Raw genomic sequence first — 24,178 nt, 5'->3', positions numbered from 1 at the left:
TAAGCAGGGTGACAATATACAGCCTTGATGTACTCCTTTTCCTATTTGGAACCAGTCTGTTGTTCCCTGTCCAGTTATAACTGTTGCTTCCTGACCTGAATATAGGTTTCTCAGGAGGCAGGTCAGGTGGTCTGGTATTCCCATCTCTTTCAGAATTGTCCACAGTTTATTGTGATCCACACAGTCAATGGCTTTGCCATAGTCCATAAAGCAGAAGTAGATGTTTTTCTGGAACTCTCTTGCTTTTTTGATGATCCACTGGATGTTGGCAATTTGATCTCTGGTTCCTCTGCCTTTTCTAAAGCCAGCTTGAACATGTGTAAGTTCATGGCTCATGTATTGCTGAAGCCTGGCTTGGAGAATTTTGAGCATTACTTTACTAGCGTGTGAGATGAGTGCAATTGTGCTGTAGTTTGAGCATTCTTTGGCATTGCCTTTCTTTGGGATTGGAATGAAAACTTACCTTTTCCAGTCCTGTGGCCACTGCTGAGTTTTTCATATTTGCTGGCATATTGAATGCAGCACTTTCACAGCATCATCTTTCAGGATTTGAAATAGCTCAATTGGAATTCCATCACCTCCACTAGCTTTGTTCATAGTGATGATTTCTAAGGCCCACTTGACTTCACATTCCAGGATGTCTGGCTCTAGGTCAATGATCACACCATTGTGGTTATCTGGGTCATGAAGATCTTTTTCGTATAGTTCCTCTGTATATTCTTGCCACCTCTTAATATCTTCTGCTTCTTTTAGGTCCATACCATTTCTGTCCTTTATCGAGCCCATCTTTGCATGAAATGTTCCCTTGGTATCTCTAATTTTCTTGAAGAGATCTCTAGTCTTTCCCATTCTGTTGTTTTCCTCTGCTTCTTTGCATTGATCACTGAGGAAGACTTTCTCATCTCTCCTTGCTATTCTTTGGAATTCTGCATTCAGATGTTTATATCTTCCCTTTTCTCCTTTGCTTTTCACTTCTCTTCTTCTCACAGCTATTTGTAAGGCCTCCACAGACAGCCATTTTGCTTTTTTGCATTTCTTTTCCATGGGGATGGTCTTGATCCCTGTCTCCTGTACAATGTCACGAACCTCCATTCATAGTTCATCAGGTACTCTATCAGATCTAGTCCCTTAAATCTATTTGTCACTTCCACTGTATAATCATAAGGGGTTTGATTTAGGTCATACCTGAATGGTCTAGTGGTTTTCCCTACTTTCTTCAGTTTAAGTCTGAATTTGGCAATAAGGAGTTCATGATCTGAGCCACAGTCAGCTCCCGGTCTTGTTTTTGCTGACTGTATAGAGCTTCTCCATCTTTGGCTGCAAGGAATATAATCAATCTGATCAGTATTGACCATCTGGTTACGTCCATGTGTAACATCTTCTCTTGTGTTGTTGGAAGAGGGTGTTTGCTATGACCAGTGCGTTCTCTTGGCAAAACTCTATTAGCCTTTGTCCTTCTTCATTCTGTATTCCAAGGCCAAATTTGCCTGTTACTCCAGGTGTTTCTTAACTTCCTACTTTTCCATTTCAGTCCCCTATAATGAAAAAGATATCTTTTAGGGGTGTTAGTTCTAGAAGGTCTTGTAGGTCTTCATAGACCTATTCAACTTCAGCTTCTTCAGCATTACTGGTCTGGGCATAGACTTGAATTACTGTGATATTGAATGGTTTGCCTTGGAAACAAAGAGAGATCATTCTGTCATTTCTGAGATTGCATCCAAGTACTGCATCTCAGACTCTTTTGTTGACTATGATGGCTACTCCATTTCTTCTAAAGGATTCTTGCCCACAGTCGTAGATATGATGGTCATCTGAGTTAAATTCATCCATTCCAGTCCATTTTAGCTCCCTGATTCCTAAAATGTCAACGTTCACTCTTGTACTCAGGTCAAACCCCTGTCTGACCACTTCCAATTTGCCCTGATTCATGGACCTAACATTCCAGGTTCCTATGTAGTATTGCTCTTTACAACATCGGACCTTGCTTCCATCACCAGTCACATCCACAACTGGGTGTTGTTTTTGCTTTGGCTCCATTTATTCATTCTTTCTGGAGTTACTTCTCCCCTGATCTCCAGTAGCATATTGGGCACCTACCAACATGGGGAATTCATCTTTCAATGTGATATTGTTTTGCCTTTTTATACTGTTCAAGGGGTTCTCAAGGCAAGAATACTGAAGTGATTTGCCATTCCCTTCTCCAGTGGACCGCATTTTGTCAGAATTATCCATCATGACCCGTCTGTTTTGGGTGGCCCTACACAGAATGGCTAATAGTTTCATTGAGTTAGACAAGGCTTGGATGTGTGGTATCTCCTCTTGGCTGGTCGCTGCTCCAGCACTGCACTGCTGCTGCTCACACATCAATTCCACTAATATCCCAAGCTTGGGAACATGATACACTTTATGCTCTGGTGACAATTTTGCCTTAGCTTGCCTGGGGATTTCCTGACTTTAGTATCTGAAAGTCTCAGTCCCGGACAAACCAAGATAGTCAATTGCTTGGACTTGTAACAAAAGATGAATCCTAACTTCCTAAACTGACATAGAAGCTCAGCGTTACCTCAGAGATCTTTCCTGTCTCTCTACTTCAACTCTTGTCATTCTCTGACTCAAAATTAATGCTCAGGAATTCTAAGTGGCACAGAATCCTGGAAGATTCCTGTGCTACCTCACGACCCCACACACCTGCTCCTGTGTCCCCACAGTCTGAAACTGTCCCATCTTCTGCCACTCCTAGCCCCTTCATGGCCACTGGATAACAACTCAGGGCCTCCCTCAGGGATAAGAGCCTTCCTACTTGCTCTCAAAACCCCTTTGGGAACCTTTATCTTGACACCATGTTGCTCCTAAAATTAACAATTTTTCAGTTGTTCATTGAAGTCCCTACCTCTCACACTAGATTCAAAGACTCAAGTGCAATATTACTACCTTTTTCGAGTTTTTGCTTTGAATCACTAACACATAACAGCCTCGCTTATGGTAGTTGCTCCAAACATTAATGTTTATTGAAGTGAATTGAGGAAGCTGGCAGCCCTAAATTCTCAGTTCTTTTTTTCATTGAACTAGTGACTCATGAGCCATGCTGAGGCAGGAGTGACTGTTTTCCCTAACTTATGCCTGATTTGGATTTATCCAAATGTGAGCCTGGTTTGAGAATTATAGATTAGCCTGTATTTACAGAAAGAAACTATTTGCATTGTTCCAGTTCATATGAGAAACAAACGTGATTGTACAGGCAAAAGCACATTGAAATACACAACACAGACTCAGCATAGTAGCTGTGCTAAGTCACTTCAGTCATGTCCAACTCTTTGCGACCCTATTGACTACAGCTCACCAGGTTCCTTGGTCCATGGGCTCCTCCACGCAAGAATACTGGAGTGGGTTGCCATGTCCTCCTCCAGGGGAATCTTCCTGATACAGAGATCGAATCCATGTCTCTTATTTCTACCTGCATTGACAAGCAGGTTCTTTCCATTAGAAATGGAAGCAATTATAGTGCCAGAGCTGAACTAAATCTCAGCTCTCAAATTCCTGCCCTCTGCCTTCGTGGTTCTCTGGAAGACAGGAGGGGACCTTACAGACAGGAAGGCAGGGAACGACCCATGTGCTATCTTTCACCCCAGCAAAGTCTTTCAGAGCTGAATAGAGAGAAACTGTCATGCTCATAAGATTGGTTTGTGTAAGTGTCTTGCCATCTTCTCCATATAGGCTGATGCGCTCAAGGAGCATGACAGAATCCATTTCACCAGATTACAGAGCTGTCCAGATCTCCCTATGATGACAGAAATGTGCCATAAATCCGAGGGCTGCCATAGCAGATGACCACAAACTGTGTGGTTTAAACCAATGGAAATATAGCCTCTGATAGTTCTGGTGCTTTCCTAGTGGCTCAGTGGTAAAGAATCTGCCTACCAATGCAGGGGATGCAGGAGATGCAGGTTTCATCCTTGGGTTGGGATGATCTCCTGAAGAAGGAATGACAACCCACTCCGGTATTCTTGCCTGGGAAATTGCATGGACACAGGAGCCTGGCAGGCTACAGTCCATGGGGTCGCAAAGAGTCAGAGATGACTTAGTGTGAAACAATGCAACAACACAATTCTGGAGGCTGCACTTCTGAAATTAAGGTGTTAACATGGCTCTGTTGTTGTTCAGTCGCTAAGTTGTGTCTGACTCTTCACAACCCCATGAACTGTGGCTCACCAGGCTTCTACTCCTTTGGAAAGTTTTAGGAAAGAAGCCATTCCATGCCTCTCTTCTAGTTGCTCATGGTTGCTGGCAAACCTTGGCTTATAGAAGCATCTCTCTGATCTTTACCTCTGTTGATACATGGCTTTCTTCTTTTGCTCTCCTTTGTCTCTGTGTTTTAACAGTCCATGTGTCTGTTCTGAATTTCCCTTCTTTTATAAGAACAGCAGTCATTGAATTATAGCCCCAATCTAATCCAGTATGACTTCATTTTAACTTGATTCTACCTGCAAAGACCCTATTTTGAAATAAGACCACATTTACAGGGACTGGGGGTTAAGAATGAATGTATCTTTTGGGGAGGACAAAATTCAGCCCACAAGAGTAATATTCTCTCCCAAATGCATAACCTAAGTATTATCTTGAGGAAGCATCAGACAAATCTGAACCAAGAATTACGCATTCTACAATTTTGTTTTTCAAAAGTATCAAGGTCATGAAAGACAAAGAATGAATGAGGAACTGCCTCAGATTAAAGAAGACTAAGAGGAAATGAAAGCTAAATGCAACCGGAGTCCTTGGATTGATTTCTGGTCTAGAAAAAAAGGACACTATTGCCTTTCATTGGAGAAGGCAATGGCACCCCACTCCAGTACTCTTGCCTGGAAAATCCCATGGATGGAGGAGCCTGGTAGGCTGCAGTCTATGAGGTTGCTAAGAGTCGGACACAACTGAGCGACTTCTCTTTCATTTTTCACTTTCATGCATTGGAAAAGGAAATGGCAACCCACTCCAGTGTTCTTGCCTGGAGAATCCCAGGGACAGGGGAGCCTGGTAGGAGGCCATCTATGGGGTCCCACAGAGTCAGACACGACTGAAGTGACCTAGCAGCATTGAAACAACAGATGAAATTTAAACAGGGGATGCCCCTGGCAGTCTAGTGGGGCTGGGATCTTGCCTTCCAAAACATGAGGTATGGGTTTGATCCCTGGTTGGGGAGCTAAGATCTCACATGACTTGTGGCCAAAAAAACAAAACATAAGACAGAAGCGGTATTGTAACAAATTCAGTAAGAACTTTAAAAATGGTCTACAAAAAAAAAAAAAAATTTAGAAGAAGAAATCTAAATAGATCTGTTGATATTAAAAGTATTCTATCAATACTGACTTCCTAGTTTGGATTCTTGTGAGTATGTTCCATTTAATAGTATTTTATAATCATCAGTTTTATAAGTGTGGCATTTTACCACGATGTAACTGTATCATTTGGAATCTGTCCCTTTGCTCCTGTAGGAAAAATCCTGAATCTCCTACCTGATGATGCTGTGGATCCTACAACCAGAATGGTTCTGGTGAATGCCCTTTACTTTAAAGGAGTCTGGGAACATCAATTCTTATTCCAAAATGCCACAGAAAAGTCTTTCAAAATAAACAAGGTAGGAGCCTGTTAGTAACCAGTATGCATTTTATAAGATATTGTAAATGAAATTCTATTTTAAATTCATTCTATCTGAATATATGTTCCTGTAAACTGTGGCTCTTTACTCGGGCAGGGACGACTGGCCTAAAAGCCCCAGTTTCATCCCATGTCCCCAGTAATCTGGACATTACCCTTTCATTATTTTATTCTCTGAAGATAAACCACGCACATATTTTATCACTCACTCCTTGCTGCAACTATGGTAGTAGTGTAGGTGAAGCATTTACTGCATTTATTTCCCAGCTTAGAAATGCAGTGTGGCTAAGTGACTAGATTCATTTCAATTTTATTTATTTTGGTTGCATTACAGTTTCCCGAGTCAATAGAGGAAACAACCTTTAAATGTCCAGTGTTTGTGTGTGTGCATGTGTTAATCGCTGTTTGTGACCCTACAAAGACTTTGTGACTGTAGCCCGCCAGGCTCCCCTTTCTATGGGATTTTCCAAGCAAGAATACTGGAGTGGGTAGCCATTTCCTCCTCCAGGGGATCTTCCCGATCCAAGGATCGAACCTGGGTCTCCTGCAGTGGCAGGCGGATGCTCTACCGCTGAGCCAGTGGCGAAGCCCCAAGTGACTAGAGCTGTGCTTCAGTGAGAAGGCCGCCAGAACCAAGATTCCACGCTCTTCACTTACTAGTTCTGTTCTTGTTCTACTAAACTAGCACTGATGCTGCTGCTAAGTCACTTCAGTCGTGTCCGACTCTGTGTGACCCCATAGACGGCAGCCCACCAGGCTCCCCCGTCCCTGGGATCCTCCAGGCAAGAACACTGGAGTGGGTTGCCATTTCCTCCTCCAATGCATGAAAGTGAAAAGTGAAAGTGAAGTCACTCAGTCGTGTCCGACTCCTAGCGACCCCATGGACTGCAGCCTACCAGGCTCCTCCGTCCATGGGATTTTCCAGGCAGAAGTACTGCACTATCTTATACCAAACTCTTACTTTTCCAGAAGAAAAATAAATAGAAAACATTGTAAAAGCTCATCTCTTTCTTTAAGGTTTCCCTCTGGGCTGGCACACAGAACACTTGTTTTTATAGTAGGAATTTACTTCAGTAACAAGGGAGGTTAACGGAAGGTCACAGATACACCCAAGGGCTGGATCTTGGGACTTGAGTGGAAACAAGGATTCAAATATTGTCAGGATTCATTCTCTATCAATACCTTGGCCACCTGATGCGAAGAGCTGATTCATTTGAAAAGACTCTGATGCTGGGAAAGATTGAGGGCAGGAGGAGAAGGGGACAACAGAGGATGAGATGGTTGGATGGCATCACCGACTCAGTGGACATGGGTTTGAGTAAACTCTGGGAGTTAGTGATGGACAGGGAGGCCTGGCGTGCTGCGGTCCATGGGGTCGCAAAGAGTTGGACACAACTGAGCGGCTGAACTGAACTGAAGTGATTCTCTATCTTTTCAACTCTGTTTTTCCCATCCTTTTTCTCTCAATCTGAAGTCTAACCTCCATTCTAGAGATCAGTTTGATAGGTCGCATTCCAAATTCCTAGGTAAGGAACTGACTGGCCAAAGTTTGTGCAAACATTTTAGTCCTGGGTGGATGATCTCAGTTAAACAGTGCTGCTGAGGACATATGATTCTAACCATATGGTTGTGTGCAATAGGCAGTTTTCAGATAATCAGTGGTGTAAGGATAGAGAAGGGACTGAATTTATAATCCAACAGGCTAACTAGAAATAAGCTGGATAGTTACTTGGCTTAATAAAATCACTAGGAATTTTCAGCTGCAGGTGATAGGAAAGCATTCCAAACTAGCTCCAGTGACATGAGAATTATTTTAGTGTTAGCTCAAGAGCTTCCTTGATGGCACAGTGGTAAAGAACCCACCTGCCAATGTGGGAGGTGTGGGTTCTATACCCTGGTCGAGAAGATCCCCTGGAGAAGAAAATGGCAACCCACTTCAGTATTCTTGCCTGGAAAATCCCATGGACAGAAGACACTGGCGGGCTACAGTCCATGGTTTCGCAAAAGAGTTGGACATGAATAAGAGACTAAACAACATCAAAGCAACCAAGAGGAACCAGGAGTGGGACCTCTAGAGTCTCAAACATAATCTGTTCTCTCTGCCTCTACCCTTGACCCATTATTATTGCTCTCATTCTCTAATATTAAAGATGGAATTTATCCATATAACAAGGGAATATGACTGCCCTGTATTCTAGCTTCACAACTCTGCTATTAATACAGAGAGTCTTGGCTGCTAGCTCTAACAGAATGCTCCCAAAGAAGACTCTGGTTGGTCCCACTCATACGCTTATCCTTGAGACAATCATTTCATCACAAGCATCCTGAACGAACAGCCCTGGTCACGTGGCCACTACCTTAGCAGAAAGGTAGGACTTTGTGATTGACATTTAGCTCCACATAGAGTGGATGAATAACAAGTCTACAATGTCTGAACTGCAGGGTTTTACTTTCGTTTACCATTGGCTTTACTAACATTTCATAATGTCATGTATCCACCATTACAGTATCAAACAAAATAATTTCATTGTCCTAAAAATGCCCTGTACTCAACACATTCATCCCTCCCTCTAAGTCTCTGGCAACTGCTGATCTTTGTACTGTCTCTATAGTTTTGCCTTTTTCAGAATGCCATCTAATTGGAATCTCATAGTATGCAGTCTTCTTGGACCACCTTCTTCCACTTAGCAATACGTACTTAAACTTCCTCCATGCCTTTTTGTGGCTTGATAGGTCATTTCACTTTATTGCTGAATAATCTCCCATTGTATGGATGTAAGAGTTTGTTTATCCATTCACCTTTCTGAAGGGCATTTTGGTTCTTTCCAGCTTTCGGTAGTTACACTAAAGCTGCTATAAGCATTTGTGTGCAAAATTTTGTGTGAGCATGTTAACTCATTTTGGTGACCACCCAAGAGCACAGTTGCTGGATCACGTGGTAAGGTCGTGTTTAGCCTTGTAAGAAATCACTGCACTGCCATCTGGTGCGACTTCCACTTTACATTCTCACTGGCAGAGAATGTCAGTTCCACCTTCACTAGAGGTTTGTGTCATCCGGGTTTTGAATTTTTAGCCATTCTATTAGCTGTGGAGTGGTATCTTCTCTTTTAATTTGCAATTCCCTCAGCACATAGGATTGAACATCTTTTCTTACACTGTAGGTCTTCCTTGGTGAGGTATCAGTTCAGATCTTTTGCCTATTTTTTAGGTAGGGTTCATTGCTTTACCACTGTTGAGTTTTAAGAATTCTTCACAAATTTCGGATAACGGTACTTTATCAAACATGTGTTTTGCAATTCTTAGCTCCTAGTTTATTGCTTGTGTTTTCATTCTCTTAAGTGAATTTCAGTTTTATGATATTAAAAGACTGTCTCAAATGTTTGAATCTGAAATGCAACTTAGTTTCTGAATCATTGGCATTTGCATAGTTTGCATAAAATTACATACTCTTAAGTGTTTGGTAGAATCCAGCTTGCTGTGATTCACAGAGGATGGCATAATACTGCCAGAGAAAGAAACTCCCACATCATTTATTGATGATGTTATCCAGTAGAACACATATTTCCAGAAAGCAAGGTTTGGATAATTTTATTCAGCATTTGGCAGAGGATCACCATCTTTGACTCAATGTTGCTAAAGAATTAAGAATTTGGTGAGAGACCTCCCCAGTGATTTTGCTGCATACATTCTACAGATTACAAGCAAACCAGTGCAAATGATGTCCATGAAAGAAAAACTTTGAGTATTTTACATAGAAAACCCACAAGCCATAGGCCTTCAACTCTACTATGAGAGCCGTGACCTCAGTCTGCTCATACTACTGCCAGAAAACATTGGAGGACTGGATCAGGTAAAGGGATCAGTCTGTTCATATCTCTCTCTTGTCCTCTCCCCTTTGGTAACATTTGTTTTTTCTCTGTGAGTCAGTGTCTATTTTGCAAACGCAAAGTCGCTTTAGTCATGTTTGACTCTGTGTCATGGACCCATCAAGCTCCTCTGCCCATGGGATTCTCCAAGCAAGAATACTGGGATGGGTAGCCATTTCCTTCTCCAGAGGACCTTCCCGACCCAGGGATCAAACCTGTGTCTTTTATGTCTCCTGCATTCGCAGGCAGGTTCTTTACCACTAGCACCACCTGGGAACATTTATTTACATGGAAAAATAACTTTTTAAAAAAGACACCAGTCTAACATGAAGATGGTTCTAGTGTTTATTCCTCCTGGGAAAAACATAAAGACACAATCTCCCAGTTCTTTAATTGCTGTACAGGAAGGCAAACAACATACCTTCAGCCCTAGATACTGTATTTTCACATTATCATTTAAGCTTTACAAAATTTTGTAAGGTTGATGTTACTATTCCTCAGGAAGGTTAAGTAGTCTACAGAAACCTTGAGCATCAGGTAGTTACACAAACAACAGTTAGAGATATTTATCATGAGTAACAAAGCTGTGTAGATTGATCATAACAATCTTTCAGGTAGTATAGGTCTTTTTCCTCCTTCTGGTAGAACCTAGTTCATTAACTTTATGTTTAAATGAGCTTTAGACATACATTTAAAAACATTAAACAGAGTCTAAAATATTGTTTAAAGAACACTTTTTTTTTTTTTATCAAGTAAACATTCTTCAGAAGATATAGTCTCTATCAGTGCATCTTCAAGTTATTATTCAAGTTATTCATCAGTTAAATATCTCTTAAGCCTGATTTTGGTCAGACCACGTTCTGAGCAAATCACATGCAATAAGTGGTCTGTGTGTCTTTGCCCTGTGATAATTCTCATGTGTGCCAGATTGTTTATATTTCTGCTTCCACTGCCCTACTAGTGTTTAGAAAGATTTCTAGATAGTGTCATAAAATTTGTGAAACTGGAGAGGATGGTAAAAATAAGACCAAGTGTGAATATTAAACTATTAGAGTTACATCATTATAAGATAAGCCTTTTTTTAGAAAATGCAAGTTCCTGACCTGAAAACATTGTCACTTAATGCACATCATTTACATATGTGTCTTTGATAGCAATATTTGGATCAAGAAAACTTCAAAGTAGCAAAAGCATGTGCTTTAAACAAACATGTTATTTGAAAAATCAAACATTGCTTTGTAGCCTATCTATGTACACATATGTGTATATACATATATATTTATTGTTTCAAAATTTTAAATACCAAGAGAAAAAGCAGCTTCAAAATCACTATTTAAAAAGTTATTACTCTTAAGATAGAAGGATTTTCCTTCCTTTTTTTCTGTGATTTATAGCTACTAGTTTCATACTGGTGTGATTTTAGACATTTTATTTTATTTCAGATTTTGTTTTTGAAGGATTGTGTACTGTGTTAATAAAACTAATTTAATAAATTAGCTATTAAATTAGTTTATTGATTAATAAACTAGTTTTAAACTAGTTAATAAAACTAATAAAAATAATTTTTTTTTGTTCCCTGGCATACAACATGTCCTAGAGTATATGCTTTTGTATCGATGACATCTAAATGTATATTTATATTAATATATTTGTGTATGTAGTTGTTGTCTTGCAAATTATCACAGAAGCATTTTCATTTCAAGGTCTAATCTACTAAGCCTATATGCTGAGAACTATTAATCTGCAAAATGATATGTCAACAGTGTGAAGGATCTCATTATAAACAAAAAACTTCCAAATGTGTGTGTTTTATTACCTTTGGTAATAGGAGTGATTATAATTCATCTATGTAATATCTAGAGGTCTCACTCAACCTCTATTTCTTAACTGGAAATTACTGACTTTTTCTTCATCGGCTCCAAATTGCAGCTGGAAACAGTGATCACCTACCAGAAGCTGAGTGAGTAGACTAGCACAAACATGACGGAGTTGGGCAACCTGCAGTTAAATCTTCCCAAGTTCAAGCTGGAAGAGACTTATGATATCAAGTCAACTTTGAGAAGTATGGGGATGAGCGATGCCTTTAACCAGAGCAAAGCTGATTTCTCAGGAATGTCCTTAGAGAAAAACCTATTTCTGTCCAATGTTTTCCATAAGTCTTTTGTGGAAGTAAATGAACAAGGTGCAGAGGCTGCAGCTGGTACTGGGAGTGAAGTGAGTGTAAGAATTAAACTCCCCTCCATCAAATTCAATGCAGACCACCCATTCCTCTTCTTCATCAGGCACAACAAAACCAACAGCATTCTATTTTATGGGAGATTCTGCTCCCCCTAAACCCTGCATCTCTCTCATCAAACAAGAGCATCTTAGTGTGAAAAATACACATATGATCAAAAACACAATTCTAATAAAACCGGTTTGTAGCCTGACTCTTTCTTATGCATAAATATTAGCAAAATTATCTTGAAATAATATATTCTAGTGATCCTATGTGGCCTATATAGCTAGAGAGAATGGTAAATTTAATTTTTTTAACATTTTATTTTAATGTGAATTTTATTTACATTTCAGAAATTTGGTTATTCAATCAAATGCCTTCCAATGCTTGACCTACCTGGTCACTGTATTTCCATTGTCATTTATATTTCACATGCATCATTTCGTGAAGAAAAATCTTTATAAAGGTGATATAATGATATCACTGATATTAATATGTGAATTTAAAAGCATTCCAAAATAAAAATTTTATTAGAATTATTATGGGTAAAAGTTGTCACATCAACACCTTTGCTTTTAAAAATCTTATAAACTAGAAGAGTAAATTTCTAATTTATATAAACGTATTGTCAGGTATAAAAAGATATTCTTAGTAAAATTTTATCTCCACAAAATTGCCTTTGTTTTTCCAACTCCTACTAAAAATGCTCCTACACAATGGCTTATTGGTCGTCTCATCAGCTCTTATTCTAATTTTAGAGACTGAGTGTATCATTCTAGGTTGCTTTTATTCATTTTAATGTACTGAGTGAAAGATATAATCTACTATGGATCTGACATGAAGAGTGTATAGAATAGTACAAGAAAACGTGTTTTCTGTATAAAATCTTGGTTTGGTATCATAGAATTAAAAAAAAAAGAGATCCTATACTTTGGGCTTCCCTACTGGCTCAGATGATAAAGAATCTGCCTGCAATACAGGAGACCCGGGTTCTTTGCTTTAGCTCCAAAGAAGGGAAACTGTAGTATATATGACGTTTTATCATATCATCATGTAATGTTTTGCCTCTACCCATAGCACCTCACATTAAGTAACAACAAAAGAAATCCCCGTGTCTGTGTTCTATCGCATTAAAAGTCCTTACGTATCATGTGGACTCAAAAGAAAAGTAGGTTAACAAGTGAACAGGGAGCCTAGAAACCAAGCCAAGATAAAGGAAGACCAAAGTGACTCTGTCAGAAGCTGACAGTCTAAGAACAGTCAACACAATATTTTCCAAACAAACAAGAGGAAAAAGGATGATAGTAGAAACTGCAGGTTAGGAAGATGCATTCAGGCAGTCATTCATTTAAAAAATGGTTACTAGACATCTGTGCTGTATTAGTTGATATTTGGGGCATAAGACTCGGCTTCTGAACACAGACGGACCCTGGTCCCCTGTCTCCTGGAGTCATGAAGCTTACAAACTCAAGGGGGAAATAGACTCAAAGTAGATGCTAGTACAAAAAATGATTGCAAAATAAACTGCAGTCATCCTGGACACACATGTATGTGTGTGCACTCATCAGGCTTTTTCAATAATAAGGCTTAAAGTATTCCCTGGTATTTGTTTTTCTCTTTTAGCACAAATGTATATAGCCTGTCTTTTTAGAAGTATCACAGACTTTAGAACAATAGATAACAATTATGGTCTGTTAATCTCCCTTTTTCCCCCAGGGAAAACAAAACTATTAATGGAAAAAGCAGTACAGTAATTAAAGAGTATATGGGCTTCCCTGGTGGCTCAGTGGTAAAGAATCTGCCTGCAATGCAAGAGACCTGGGTTCGATCCCTGGGTTGGGAAGATTCCTGGAGAAGAAAATGGCAATCCACTCCAGTATTCTTGCCTGGAAAATCCCTTGGACAGAGGGACCTGGGGGGATAAAGTCCATGTGGTCACAAAGAGTCGGACAGGACTGAGAGACTAAACAACATGTTCAATAATATAGACATTTGTGTAGTGGCTAAAAATGTAACTAGACAGACTGGAATCTGGATTTTTAAAGTTCTCTTCCATAGGCTTACTAAACAAGGCGTATTAAACAAGCTGGGCATGTGTGCTAAGTCACTTCAGTTGTGTCTGTCTCTTTGTGACCCCATGGACTGCAGTCCACCAGGCTCCTCCATGGGATTTCCCAGGCAAGAATACTGGAGTGAATTGTCATTTCTTTCTCCAGGGGATCTTCCCAACCAAGGGATCGAACCCCACAACTCATGTCTCCTGCATTGGCAGGGAAGTTCTTTATACCACTTAGCTCCACCTGCGGAGCCCTCTAAATAAGCTAAGGAAAAGTGAAAGTGAAGTGCTCAGTCCTGTCCCTGACTCTTTGCGACCCCATGGACTGTACCCTACAGACTCCACCTGCCATGGGATTTTCCAGCCAAGAATACTGGTATGGGTTGCCATTTCCGTCTCCAGATCTTCCCAACCCAGGGATTGAAGCCGGGTCTCCGGCATTGTAGGCAGACGCTTTACCATCTGAGCCACCAGGGAAGTCCTAAGACTATGGCAAGTTAACCCAGGAAAGCAAACCCATTCCCTAACGGGCGAGGCCTTCTGCAAACACCCTCGGAGGACCAGGCGCTAGCCTCCACCACCAATCCGTCTGCTCTCTCGGGCCGGGGAAGGGAGATACGCGCGAGGCTCAGCCTCCGCCCACGGTCCAGTCGCTGCACAGGCCGGGCCATCTCCCGGAGTTCTGAGTCACTGCCGGAAGCCTGGCCCCAACTTAAAGCGGACGTGAAGCATCCGCCGAGCTGGAAGAGCCGCCGCCGCCGCAGCAGGAATCTCCCAGGTACCCGGTCTCCGGGGGCTCCCGAGCCCTCCGGGTACCCAGGCGGCTGCCTCTAGCCTGGGGACGTTGTAGTTGTAGGGACGGCGGGAGGCCGGAGGCAACGCGGGTCAGAGCAGGGAGGTGGAGAGGACCAGGGGAAGGCCCGCGGGGGTATCTGGGCAGGAGAGACGCGGGGCCGGGGTCGCCCCGGGCCCCGCCGCACCCGCGGGATCCCGGCCCGCTGGGTTGGGGCCTCAAGGGTGAATCTCCAAGGACGGGACTAGGAGGCCCGAGCTCTGGACTGCAGACCCGCCCTGGGTCACAGGGTGGTCCCCGCAGTGGGCGCGACACGGGCCTGCTGACTCCACTGCGCTGCGATTTGCCGGTAGGGAGGGCGCGGCCGGGAGCCCCGCCCGGGCTGCGGTTCCGGGAGGAGGACTGGCGGGAGCCCTGGCGTGGGCGGGGGGGTGAAGGGTGAGAGGGGGGAGGGAAGCCTGTAGGCTCTTTAATTACTATACTGAATTTCCATTAATAGTTTTGTTTTCCAGGGGCAAAAACGGTTAACAGACCATGATTATTATCAATTGTTCTAAAGTCTGTGATACTTCTAACAAGGTTGGGGGCGGAGGGGGGAGAGGGGGGAGTCGGCGGGGGACGGGGCGGGGGTGCGGAGCGCAGCGGGAGGGCTATGGTGCCCACCGCAGCCTCGCCTGGAAAACTCCAGGTGAGTGAAGCCTCCGGTGAGCTCAGGAAGGTGCCGGGCCTCCAGCTTATTGGGTGTAACCAGCCCCCCTCCCCTCCCCTCCTCCACATTCTTCTATGTGTTCCTCCTCCCCTCTGTCCCTCCCTTCTTTACCTCCTTTCTTTCTGTATTTCTTTCTTTTTTTTTTTTTCCTTAACATCTGTTCATCTGGTCTTACTCATGGGCTCCTCTCTCTGTGTTCTGCTGCGCTTAGTCGCTCAGTCATGTCCGATTCCTTGCGACCCCATGGGGTCTTCTACCCTGCCAGGCTCCTCTGTTCATGGGATTCTCCAGGCAGGAATGCTGGAGGGGTTGCCATGCCCTCCCTCCAGGGGATCTTCCCCACCCAGGCCTCCCATAATGCAGGCGGATTCTTTACCAGCTGAGCTACCAGGGAAGCCCTCTCTCTCACGTGAAACAAACAGCTTCCTCCCCGTCTCCCCATCCTCAGCAGTCACAGTGTGGATTGCACACTCCCCCGATACCCCCAGCTCCCTGGTTCCTGCTCCCACTAACTCTGCTGAGGGATTTGAGGTCTGAACTGCCACCCCTCACCGCTCCCCGGTCCAGCCTGGGGTGCTGCCTTCCTCTCCTCCTCCATCCTCCCCACTTGCCTGGTCCCTTACTCATGTCCAGTTCTCCCAAGACATCAGGATTGCTGGGTCCTAGTCTCTTGGCTTTTCCTCTCACTACCTGTGAAAATGGGAAATTCCCCAGAACAAAGTAGATTTTTTTTTCCTCTTAGGCCTCCACCTGTACGTTCTAATTCCATCCATTTACCTACAGGTTCCTGGAATGTGGATGCAGACTAAGGGCTGTCAATCTCTTGCTCTAGAGCCTCCTATCCTCTTAAGTCCCCTCCCTGTGTTCACAAACAACCCTGGGCAGTCTTTGTTACCGGAGCCCTTGAAATGGTATGTTCCACTCATCTCAAACAGAACGTAGCACCTTCCCCATTCCAAGCTGACTCATATAACTTCCTGTGGTTGTTGTCCCACCCTTTGGACGGATTAGCTAAGAGCCTCTGCCTGGAACTCTGTCCTCCTCCTTATCCTCAGGTGATCAACCCCCAGCCTGGCAGTTCCATCCTCCACTCTCCAGTGCAAACATTTTCTCTGTGTTGGGGAGTCGCTAGTCAGTAGCAGGGGTCCCCAGTTTTTTTTCTACACCAAACCATGAGCCACAATCTTTTTCTAAAACTCATATAAAGTCTTTGTTTGAAAACTGCCTGGCTTCCTAGATCATAGCTCAAGTCCCAAACTCTCAACCTGGTGTATGGGGTGCCCTCTTCCTGTCTCAGGCGCTGTGCCTCTGGTAGGAAGCTGCACTCACCTGCTCCCTGGGCCCCACGTGGACCACGCGCTTCCTGTCCATTCTGTGCACCTGCTGGCCCTGACACTCACTCCCTTCCAGAGCTCCTGCCAGTCTTTGAGAACCAACTTACTCTCCCCTTCTGGGCTTCTGAAGAGATTTCTTTCTGCTTTACTGTTGGCTTCCTTAGCACTTTGTTGTTTATCCTGGTACAGAGTACAGGCCAGCTTGAAACCAGGCATTTATGCGTGTGTATCTCCCCAAGGGTGGGAGCTCCCAGTTGTTGCAGAAACCAGTACTCGAGAAACCAAGCACCACACTCAGAGAGTTGGAGAACTCAGATTTATTACGCAGGTGGACCCAGAGGAGTTAACACTCCAAGCTCTGAGCCCAAAGGGATTACAGAGTTTTTATAGACAGACTATAGTGGGCAACCAGAGAAGGCAATGGCACCCCACTCCAGTACTCTTGCCTAGAAAATCCCATGGATGGAGGAGCCTGGTGGGCTGCAGTCCATGGGGTCGCTAAGAGTCGGACATGACTGAGCAACTTCCCTTTCACTTTTCACTTTCATGCATTAGAGAAGGAAATGGCAACCCACTCCAGTGTTCTTGCCTGGAGAATCCCAGGGACGGGGGAGCCTGGTGGGCTGCCGTCTATGGGGTCGCACAGAGTCAGACACGACTGACGTGACTTAGCAGCAGCAGCATAGTGGGCAACACTAGCTGTTAATAGGCTGGTTTTAACTAAGGGGTTACGTGTGAGCGGGAACAGCAGTCAAGATAGGGAAGGGAATGCCTGACCTTTACACGGACAGGCATGATTAAGCAAGTTTGCAGAAGCGGGACAGCTGAAAAGAACAGGACGAGGATGAGTGAGATAAGCTCCAGTTCTTACTATTGTAAGTCCTCACTTTCTGAGACTACGTGACCTGCGTGATCCAGACTTTGCAAGGAGCAAGCTGAGTTAGAGGCAGAAGGAGCAGGAGGTTACATAAAATTTTAACTTTTCCTCTTCACAGTCAGGAATTGTGGCCTTTGTTTTTTGTTTTTTAATCCTCCAAAATCTTATAAGGAAAGTTCGACATAAAAGCTCTTTGAACAAATTCACTTTTGGATGTATGTATGGGTTGGATGTATGTATGCCTGGATAGCTCAGTCGGTAGAGCATCAGACTTTTAATCTGAGGGGCCAGGGTTCATGACCCTGTTTGGGCATCTCTGTTTTTTATGACCTTGTGGCACAATGGTAGCGCCTCTGACTCCAGAATTTTGGGCTTCCCTGGTGGCTCATATGGTAAAGAATCTGTCTGCAATGCCAGAGACCCAGGTTCAATCCCTGGGTGAGGAAGATCCCCTGGAGAAGGGAAAGGCTACGCACTCTAGCATTCTGGCCTGGAGAATTCCAGGGACTGTATAGTCCATGGGGTCCCAAGGAATTGGACACGACTGAGCAACTTTGACTTCACTTCACTTCATGGGTTGGAGGTGAGGGGTAGAGCAGGGACGTGACAGGTATTCTGTCCCAGGAGGAAATGATGCTGAATACAGTCAGTCCTCTACTCTATCAGAGGTTCTGCTTCCGCAGAACCCACAAGAAACTGCAAATGTTTGAAAAAAAAATTCCAGGAAGTTCTCAAAAGCAAAACTTGAAATTGCACCCTCTGGCAACTATTTACATAGCATTTTACATTGTGTGAGGGATTATAAATAATCTAGAGATGATTTAAAGTAGACAAGAGAATATGTGTAGTTTATATGCAAATACTACACCATTTTATAGAAGGGACTTAAGTATCTTTGGATTTTGGTATCCAGGGGGCTTGTGGAACCAACCCTTCATGGATACTGAGAGATATCTCCTTGGAAGCAGAAGGCTTGCTTTTATGACTGAATCTGCTAGTTTCTTCTGAGACCTGAGGACAGTATTTTAATTGTCCTGACATTGTTCACCTGTAAAAGGAAAACAAGTTTAATGCCAATCCATTTTTATTGGCTGGAAGTAAAATCTTTTCACTGGTGTGAGCTGGGACGCATCTGAGAGGTGCACTTGCGTGTGTGTGTAAGGGTGTTTCAGTGCTTGGGGGACATGATGATGGAAAATACTCAGCCGCAGACTAGCACCCCGATGTTGAAAAGGAACGGAGGTAAGGAGATGAGATGGAGAAAGGGGAAATGTGGAAGAAACCTGAAATTAGACATTTACAATTAAGAGCAGTTAAAATGTAAAGAGGAAATTAATGTGATACACCAGTTCATTCCTTCGCCTGTGCAGATTGGACAACTACACACTCACAGACACACACAGACTCGTGCGCAGACTCACTCACCAGCATAAGCTTATGCCAGCCTCACCCTGGCTCCTGTGACACAAAGAATGCTGCTCACCTTCCAGTTCTACAAGGATCAGGTGTTGAGCTGCTGCAGTCACTGGCTGACAGTGTACCCTGAACAGAATTCAGAATGAAAAACAATAAGCCACTCTGTACTTTGGGAAAACAGGCTCCTTAGAGATTTCACTGGAAAAAAATTAATAAGCCGAGATTCTTGCATCTTCCCCTACATCACAAAGCGCTAAAAGTACTAAGTGCTCTCTGGTCCTCGTGACTAGCAGTGACCTTTTACTGAGCTGAACGGCTGACCGCAGGCATTCTGTAGCCCAAATCGTGCTTTTCTGCCTGCCCCCTCGGAGCTATGTCAGAGAGCCTATTTCCCTTACTATAGTTTACCTTAGTAAGATCCTGAGTAAAACTTAACTCACAACTTAAAGTCATGTTGTGCATTTTTCTGTTTCAGTCCACAGTCCAAAGCTTCTATGCTCCTGTAAAATCCAATCCAAATTTATTCCTGTCTTTCATCTCCAGGTACCCAATTCTCTCCTTCTTTGAATCTCTTTGCTGCCACTTTCTGATAGGTGCAGTGCTATCAGGTTTCAGTATCCCTCTTGGCTTTCCTGGTGGGTCAGCCGGTAAAGAGTCTGCCTGCAAAGCGGAGACACCGGTTCTATTCCTGGGTCGGGAAGATCCACTGGAGAAGGGAATGGCTACCCTCTCCAGTATTCTTGTCTGGAGAATTCCATGGACAGAGGAGCCTGGTGGGTACAGTCCGTGGGATCACAAAGAGTCTGACATGACTGAGTGAATAACAGTTTCCTGGCTCCTAGGTTTTTGTTTTCTGACCAGAAGTGGCGAGGAGGCAGGCTGGGTCCTGCTCTGTGGTGGGACTTTTCCACTGCAGGTACATCAGCCTTCCAACTCCTGCAGCCCTTGTGTTGGAACCTAGCAGCTGAAGTCCCTGGAGAGACTTACTGAAGTGAGGGCTGAAAAAAACAACATTTTGTCCCTCTATTAAGTATTAACTATAGAGCACTGTTGTATTTTCTTGGATGACGTTTTAATACTTTTTTCCCGCCAAACTTTAATCTGTACTGGATGGGACTGTTTTATACTTAGGGTGAATGTCACACTTTTTTTTTATCTACCATGCTTTTGTTTCTTTTAAGCCAAAGACATCTTCTCTTGAAACAATTACTTAGCAGCTTCAAAGGAACCATTCAACAGCGAGGAGGCTCTGGTTGAAATGTTGCCCTTCCCCCACCCCCTTCACTTGCTGCTTCTGTCTGACCCCCTCCAAAGCTTAATGAGATTCACTTTCGAGACGGTTTGGAGACTGAAAGATGAAGGACCAGAGGGTGACCCATCTGCTTATAAAAATGCACAAAGGCGTGATGACCCATATCTCTAGGTAGAGCTTCCAGTACTTTTGGTTTTGCTTGTTTGCTAGTTTTTCAAACTGGAACAGATTGTTCTTGTGTCACTTTACAAGTTTTGAGTTAAAAAGATACATATACATTTTTTAAAAGGATCACATAATAGAAAAGATGAGCTTATAGGATCATGGGATTATGGATGATGATTTGTCCTTTTATTTTCCAAAATGCTCTCAACTGTAAGAGTAAAGAGACTCAGGGAAACTGAGATGAGTTGATGAGTTTTAGTAATTTACTGACTAGGAGCCAAGGTTTTGAGAAGGTTTAATAGAAATAAATGCAAGGTTTATAATTTTTTCCTAAAATTATACTAATCAGCTGCAAAAACTTCTCGCAACTGGCAGCGAGGTGGCTGCTGACGTTTTTCTCGCCCTGTGCCATGGAGACCATCTTCCTTGATGATTGTATTTTAAAGGGCTGGCTTCTAGGGGCTTGAGAAAGAGTGTCTAGGGTTGTAAAATAAGAAAGAGACTTTTCAAAATGTTTAGCTGCCAAGAAGCAGAGAAAAAACTTATGATGACCAAAGGAAAGGGAGGCCAGGGATCAGAGTTGGGAAGAATCTTGTCTGTAGTTTAGTTAAGCTGGGGGAGGGTCAAGGCTGGATCCGTAATGAGTTCCTGATTCAAACTGCCCACCCGATGACTTGAGATCTGGGCTTCATATTCTATCTACATTCCCAGGGGGCCCCTTTCACAGTTATTAGTCCAATTTCAACACCACCAGTGGAAAACTGTTTTTTCTTTTTTTTTTTTTTGAGTCCTTCTGATTTAAAGTGCATTTTGTGTTTTTCCAGGAACCTGCATTTTAGGGCAGGCTGTCGCACACAAACCCTCCAATACCATTGAAATACATCTAGCTGTTTTCTTTTTCTTTTTAAAAAAAATTTGATTGAACCCCACACCATGTGGAAACTTAGGTCTGAGACCAGGGACCAAACCCATACCCCTTGCATTGGAAGATGGAATCTTAACCACTGGACCACAAGGGAAGTCTGTTTCTGGCTGTTTTCATGTGAGATAATATGGGATTGAGATTAGGATGGGGGGGAGGAGGCCTTTTTAAAGCCCATGAACTGAGCAAGATGATTAACTCAATCCTCTGTGCCTGTGGTTAAAACCAACAGAGAAACAACAATAACAACAGAGTTTGGGGGTTGGTGGGGAAAGGGAAAACATGTTTACAAATAGTTTTAATGAGGGAAAACGTGCTATAATGATGAATGAAAGGAACAGAATGCTACAATTGTAGGGATATTATATATACAACTATGCCAAAGCCTTTGACTGTGTGGACCCCAACAAACTCTGAAAAATTCTTAAAGAGATGGGAATACCAGACCACCTGACTTGCTTCCTGAGAAATCTGTATGCAGGTCAGGAAGCAACAGTTAGAACTGTACATGGAACCAACAGATTGGTTCCAAATAGGAGTACATCAAAGCTGTTTATTGTCACCCTGCTTATTTAACTTGTATGCAGAGTATATCATGAGAAATGCTGGGCTGGATGAAGCACAAGCTGGAATCAAGGAGAAATATCAATGACTTCAGAAGATGAAGATGACACCACCCTTATGGCAGAAAGCAAAGAAGAGCTAAAGAGCCTCTTGATGAAAGTTAAAGAGGAGAGTGAAAAAATAGGCTTAAAACTCAACATTCAGAAAACTAAGATTATGACATCTGGTCCCATCATTTCATGGCAAATAGATGGGGAAACAATGAAAACAGTAACAGACTTTATTTTCTGGGGCTCTGTAGAGCCCATCACTGCAGGTAGTGACTGCAGCTGTGAAATGAAAAGATGCTTGCTCCTTGGAAGAAAAGCTATGACCAACATAGACAGCATATTAAAAAGCAGAGACATTACTTTGCCAACAAAGGTCTGTCTAGTCAAAGCTATGGTTTTTCCAGTAATCATGTATAGATGTGAGAGTTGGACTATAAAGAAAGCTGAGTGCCAAACAATTGATGCTTTTGAACTGTGGTGTTGGAGAAGACCCTTGAGAGTCCCTTGGACTGCAAGGAGATCCACCCAGTCCATCCTAAAGGAAATCAGTCCTGAATGTTCATTGGAAGGACTGATGCTAAAGCTGAAACTCCAATACTTTGGCCACCTGTTGCAAAGAACTGACTTATTTGAAAAGACCCTGATGTTGGGAACGATTGAAGGCAGGAGGAGAAGGGGACCACAGAGGATGAGACGGTTAAATGGCATCACTGACTCAATAGACATGAGTTTGAGTAAACTCCAGGAGTTGGTGATGGACAGGAAAGCCTGGCGTGCTGCAGTCCATGGGGTCACAAAGAGTCGGACACGACTGAGTGACTGAACTGAACTATATAGGCAACTATGTAAGAAGATGTGTGTATGTAAATGGCATTTTTATTTACAGAAAAGTGTTAATAACTCATAGAATGTTGCTTAAAGATTATGCCAGAGACACCAAACTGAGGGAGAATGATCAGTAATAGGGGGTTTATCTTACACTTCTGGAGGTCAGAGGTCCAGAAGAGGTTGGCAGAGCTACTGTTTTTTCTCTCGGGGCTCTAGGGCAGAGTCCAGTTCCTTGCATTTTACAGCTCCGCGAGGCTGCCTGCATTCTTTAGTTTCTGACCCCACATCATCCTTCCATCCTCATGTCTCCTTCTCTGCCTCTGACCCTCCTGCCTTTTATTTTTTTTTAATGTTGATTTATTTGGCTGTGCCAAGTCTTAATTTTGGCACATGGGATCTTGTTCTCTGACCTGGGATCAAACCTCAACCCCTGCATTGGGCAGAGAGCTTAATGGCTGGACCACCAGGGAAGTCCCTTGCGGTCCTCTTATAAGAAGCCTGTGATTACACTGAGCTCACCCGGTGATCCAGGTGACACTTTCCATTGCAAGATCCTTAATTCAGTCTCACCCACAGGTTTCCGGGATTCGACGCACATGTCTGAGGGTGCAGCTGCTTTGCTGACCACACCCAGTGTCCACAGATGGGGTACGAATGAGCAGGTGACTAGTGGAGTGCGTGGCTGATGTGCCTGTGTTTGGCTTTTGCTACAGACCTCCACCGATGGATGCTCTCTGCGAAGCAAATGGCACCTTTGCCATCAACTTATTAAAAATGTTGGGTGAAGAGGACCACTTGAGAAACGTGTTCTTCTCTCCGCTGAGCCTCTCCTCTGTCCTGACCATGGTCTTAATGGGGGCCAAGGGGAACACGGCGGCCCAGATGTCCCAGGTACGTGGGCTTCCTCTGCTTTCACAGGGCTGCTCTGTCCTGCCTCACACCTGCTGATGGACGCCAGTGAGGCTGGGAGGGGCACTGGAGTGATGGAAAGAATGCAGACCTGAAAGTGGAAAGAATTGTGTGAGAGACATCTGCTAGTGTTCACGGGAGACACTGAGTGTTGTTTCCCGCATCTTTGATGAGCAAGTTCAGTTCAGTTGCTGGGTCGTGTCTGACTCTTTGCAGCATGCCAGGCCTCCATGGCCATTACCAGCTCCCGGAGTTTACTCAAACTCATGTCCATTGAGTCGGTGGTGCCATCCAACCATCTCATCCTCTGTGATCCCCTTCTCCTCCTGCCTTCAATCTTTCCCAGCATCAGGGTCTTTTCAAATGAGTCAGTCCTTCCCATTAGGTGGCCAAAGTATTGAAGTTTCTGCTTCAGCATCCAATGAATATTCAGGACTGATTTCCTTTAGGATAGACTGGTTGGATCTCCTTGCACTCCATGGGACTCTAAAGAGTCTTCTCCAGCACCACAGTTCAAAAGCAGCAATTCTTCGGTGCTCAGTTTTCTTTATAGTCCAAATCTCACATATA

At 43.4% G+C, this 24,178-nt stretch overlaps 1 protein-coding gene, 1 non-coding gene and 1 pseudogene across 3 annotated transcripts in view; all 3 read left to right on the top strand.

Annotated features, from left to right (window-relative positions):
* Positions 1–11,849, top strand: part of LOC105004668 — a 14,642-nt pseudogene extending 2,793 nt beyond the window's left edge.
* A 2,380-nt stretch (positions 11,850–14,229) lies between these two features.
* Positions 14,230–24,178, top strand: part of SERPINB8 (serpin peptidase inhibitor, clade B (ovalbumin), member 8) — a 22,296-nt gene continuing 12,347 nt past the window's right edge. Inside the window, exons 1-3 of one of the 2 annotated variants that reach the window (XM_010862324.1) lie at positions 14,230–14,567; positions 16,075–16,202; positions 23,413–23,590. In XM_010862324.1, the coding sequence (XP_010860626.1) occupies positions 23,423–23,590 (168 nt within the window). In that variant the 5' untranslated portion in view covers positions 14,230–14,567; positions 16,075–16,202; positions 23,413–23,422. The remainder of the gene's footprint in view (positions 14,568–16,074; positions 16,203–23,412; positions 23,591–24,178) is intronic. The other variant, XM_010862323.1, reaches the window with a different exon arrangement.
* TRNAK-UUU lies at positions 17,743–17,815 on the top strand. Its single transcript has one exon. It is a non-coding gene; the product is annotated as a tRNA-Lys (tRNA).

This window comes from Bison bison, unplaced genomic scaffold (genome assembly GCF_000754665.1).
Source record: "Bison bison bison isolate TAMUID 2011002044 unplaced genomic scaffold, Bison_UMD1.0 scf7180017864481, whole genome shotgun sequence".
In the NCBI taxonomy this organism is placed as follows: domain Eukaryota; kingdom Metazoa; phylum Chordata; class Mammalia; order Artiodactyla; family Bovidae; genus Bison; species Bison bison.
Note: the sequence above shows the minus strand (reverse complement) of the source record. Positions and strands in the feature narration are given on the sequence as shown.